This window comes from Mandrillus leucophaeus, unplaced genomic scaffold (genome assembly GCF_000951045.1).
Source record: "Mandrillus leucophaeus isolate KB7577 unplaced genomic scaffold, Mleu.le_1.0 Scaffold147, whole genome shotgun sequence".
Classification (NCBI taxonomy): domain Eukaryota; kingdom Metazoa; phylum Chordata; class Mammalia; order Primates; family Cercopithecidae; genus Mandrillus; species Mandrillus leucophaeus.
Genome location: NW_012101443.1, coordinates 1,164,177 through 1,167,574, shown reverse-complemented (window position 1 = coordinate 1,167,574; position 3,398 = coordinate 1,164,177). Strand labels below are relative to the sequence as shown.

Below are 3,398 nucleotides of genomic sequence, written 5' to 3'. Positions count from 1 at the left end.
GCCTCCCAAAGTGCTGGGATTACAGGCGTGAGCCACCGCGCCCGGCCAGACATCTCTTCTTAAAGGAACACATCAATCTTACTTTAATTCTCAGTTTAAATAATTGGGCCTACTGTTTTATGAGTGGGTGAAAGTTTTCAACTGTCTCCCCCACTAGATTGCCAGTGGTCAGATTAGGAGCCACTTTTTTTTTTAGGTGGTATTTATTTATTTATTTTCAAGTTTCAGTGTATTTTAGATTCAGGGGATACATGTCCATGTTTGTTACATGGGCACATGCGTAGTGGTGGAGATTGGGCTTCTAATGTACCCATTACCCAAATAGTGAACATTACACCAGATAGATAATTTTTCAACTCTAGCGTCTCCCCTTTAGGAGTCCCCGTGAGGCAGTGTCTGTTATTTCTATCTTTATGTCCATATGTACCCATTGTTTAGCTCCCACTTAAAAGTGAGAACATGTGATTTTGATTTTCTTTTTCTGCGTTAGTTTGCTCAGGATAATGGCCTGCAGCTCCATCCATGTTGCTGCAAGGAAGGTGATTTCTTTTTTATGGCTACAGGGGCCACTTTTGTGGTTCCTGTTTTCCGACATGACACCAGCACATTTTACCCTTCAGGTGTTGCCTTAATAAAGCAAAGACACTTACCATATTCATCCACCAAACAACTTGGGAAATAGTGGTACTCTGAATGATATCTCTACCACTTTTGCTTCATTTCTGACCTGTTCAGGAGCCCACATGACACGGAAGCAAAAGACCCTAATTGGAATTAAATCTCATTTGTTACTCATTCAACACTGTTTATCTGTTTTGTGTGGAGTTCATTCAGTCCTCTTTGGGGTTGTTGGGCATGGAGCCTTAGTCTTCCACCCACACAGAAGCCTCTAAAGAGCAAAGATTTCGTAGGCAGTCCTTCCAAACAGGATTTTATTTTTAAGAAAAACAAATCAGTCTGGCCACTAATTATTATTATTATTATTATTTTTTATTTTATTTTATTTTATTTTATTTTTTTTGAGACAGAGTCTTGCTTTTTCACCCAGGCTGGAGTGCAGTGGCATGATCTTGGCTCACTGCAAGCTCTACCTCCCAGGTTCACGCCATTCTCCTGCCTCAGCCTCCCAAGTAACTGGGACTACGGACACCCGACACTATGCCCAGCTAATTTGTTTTTGTATTTTTAGTAGAGACAGGGTTTCACTGTGTTAACCAGGATGGTCTCAATCTCCTGACCTCGTGATCCGCCTGCCTCGGCCTCCCAAAGTGCTGGGATTACAGGCGAAAGCCACTGTGCCCGGCCTGGCCACTAATTAGTAATGCATTTGGCATAATTAGAAAGTTGGAAGTTAACTTTTTTTTTTTTTCTTTTAACAGACATGGAAGAATGAAGGGTTTTTTGCTCTCTATAAAGGCTTTTGGCCAAATTGGTTGAGACTCGGTCCTTGGAATATCATTGTATCCTTTTCTGTTGCAATAGATCTAGAAAATGATATAGCTAAAGAATACCATTTGTATAAACTCTCATGTTATTAATTACATTTAGAAGTAGGTTCTGATTCTTTTGAGTTCCTCTGATGCTAGGAAGTCACTACTTAGTTTCTTTTTTAGTGTGTGAAGTCTCTGTGCTAGACACTGAATCTTGCTTTGACGGTGATATTATTCAAAAGTAATGATACTACTAAAAATGTTTAGTTAGACTCTGTTCTAGAAGCTGAGGATATTTATGATTTCAAAGAGAGAGAGAGAGAAGGATTGGCTTTATAGCCCTAGCCACCTTGGGAAGGATGTGGTTGGCAACAATGTCTTAGAATGCCTATCTTAGAGAGCGCCTGAACAGAAACAGGAATTAGCTCCGGAATTGTTTGGCAGGCCGGCACGCTTCCTGTGTGCCACAGTGGGAGGCAGGAAAGGAAAGGCAGGTAACTTTTTTTTTGTTTTTGAGACTGAGTCTTTACTCTGTCATGCAGACTGGAGTGCAGTGGCATAATCTCGGGTCACTGCCATCTCCGCCTCCTGGGTTCTAGCATGTCTCCTGCCTCAGCCTCCTGAGTAGCTGGGATTACAGGCACATACGACCATGCCTGGCTAATTTTGGTATTTTTAGTAGAGATGGGGTTTCACCATATTGGCCAGGCTGGTCTCAAACTCCTGACCTCAAGTGACCCGCCCCTTGGCCTCCCAAAGTGCTGGGATTACAGGCATGAGCCACCGCGCCCGTGAGGCAGTTAATTAGACACGGAAGGGCAGAATGGTGAAGCAGGAATGCTGGCTTTCGCCGTCCTCTTGTTGCTCTTTATCAGCTCCCGCCTCCCGAGGAAGGCTGCATAGTGGAAGCCTTTGAGGAGAGCTTCCCAGGACTTGCTAACTGTCTTTCTCTCTCTCTCAAAAGCTTACCGTGCTGGAAAGTTTTTCCACCACAGCAAAGCCACAAAAGCTAATCAGCGTAGATGCCATCTCAGAAGAGGATGATGCCACGGGATTTACATATCTCAGCTGTGATCTTTCTGTTCCAAGCTGACCTTGGAAGGCTTATGGGCAGATAGTTTGATGTGGTTAAGGATGGAACCCCTTTTATTTAATCATGTCCATAGCGTGGGTCTGCCTGTACCTATTTGTTATTAAGTGTGTCATTTGTAAGTCTGTTGTTATGCACTGGAGTTGTGAAGATGGCATTTTCTGTGTCATCCTTAACCCATAACCACAGTTCTTTGTGACATACGAGCAGTTGAAGAAATTGGATTTGTGACAAGTCAAGGCTGCATGAGACATCGTTCTGAAAATGGTAACTTCTGAAACAGCAAAGCTTCCTGTGTTTCACTCTGCTTCTCACTGCTTGGCTCATCACAGATTCTGGGATGTGAGCAACAGATGAAGATTGGGTTAGTTCAGATTGCTGTGTGTTGGCATTGGATGCTCTTCATCAAACGTTTAATGGCATAAACTAACATCCAAACACTAGTCTTTACCGTTGGAACACCCTTCAACATCAAAGATAATATATGAAATGCATGTTTCTTGCTAAAGAAAACTTGCAAGAAAATCAGGAGCTCTGTATTGTTTTATTCAGGGAGAGTAGCTCCTGATGCATCTCAGCTCATGACTGAGAACATCAGACTGCTCTAGAAAAGCTCATCGGAACCATGGAATGGAGCCTCCGAGAAGATATTATGGTTTCTGAATTTCTGGGAACTTTTGCTCCTTGTCAGCTGAAGAAATTTCATGTATGGAGACCTGGACTGTTCAACCCCAGGTATAAACGGTGCAGGAAATGGATCCTAGGAATATCGCACTGCTTTATAATTTCCTATTTTGGCAGGATCTTCCACTTATAATAAGTGATTTTAAGCTTTTGAAGACTTGACATTTGTGAGAAATTGTTACAAAGTAATAATC

At 42.4% G+C, this 3,398-nt stretch overlaps 1 protein-coding gene across 1 annotated transcript in view; it reads left to right on the top strand.

The window, feature by feature from the left end:
- SLC25A30 (solute carrier family 25, member 30) overlaps positions 1-2,961 on the top strand; it is a 26,109-nt gene extending 23,148 nt beyond the window's left edge. Inside the window, exons 8-9 of the mRNA XM_011974643.1 lie at positions 1,380-1,460; positions 2,710-2,961. Coding sequence (XP_011830033.1) covers positions 1,380-1,460; positions 2,710-2,751 — 123 coding nt within the window. The 3' untranslated portion in view covers positions 2,752-2,961. The remainder of the gene's footprint in view (positions 1-1,379; positions 1,461-2,709) is intronic.
- Positions 2,962-3,398: the final 437 nt, after the last annotated feature.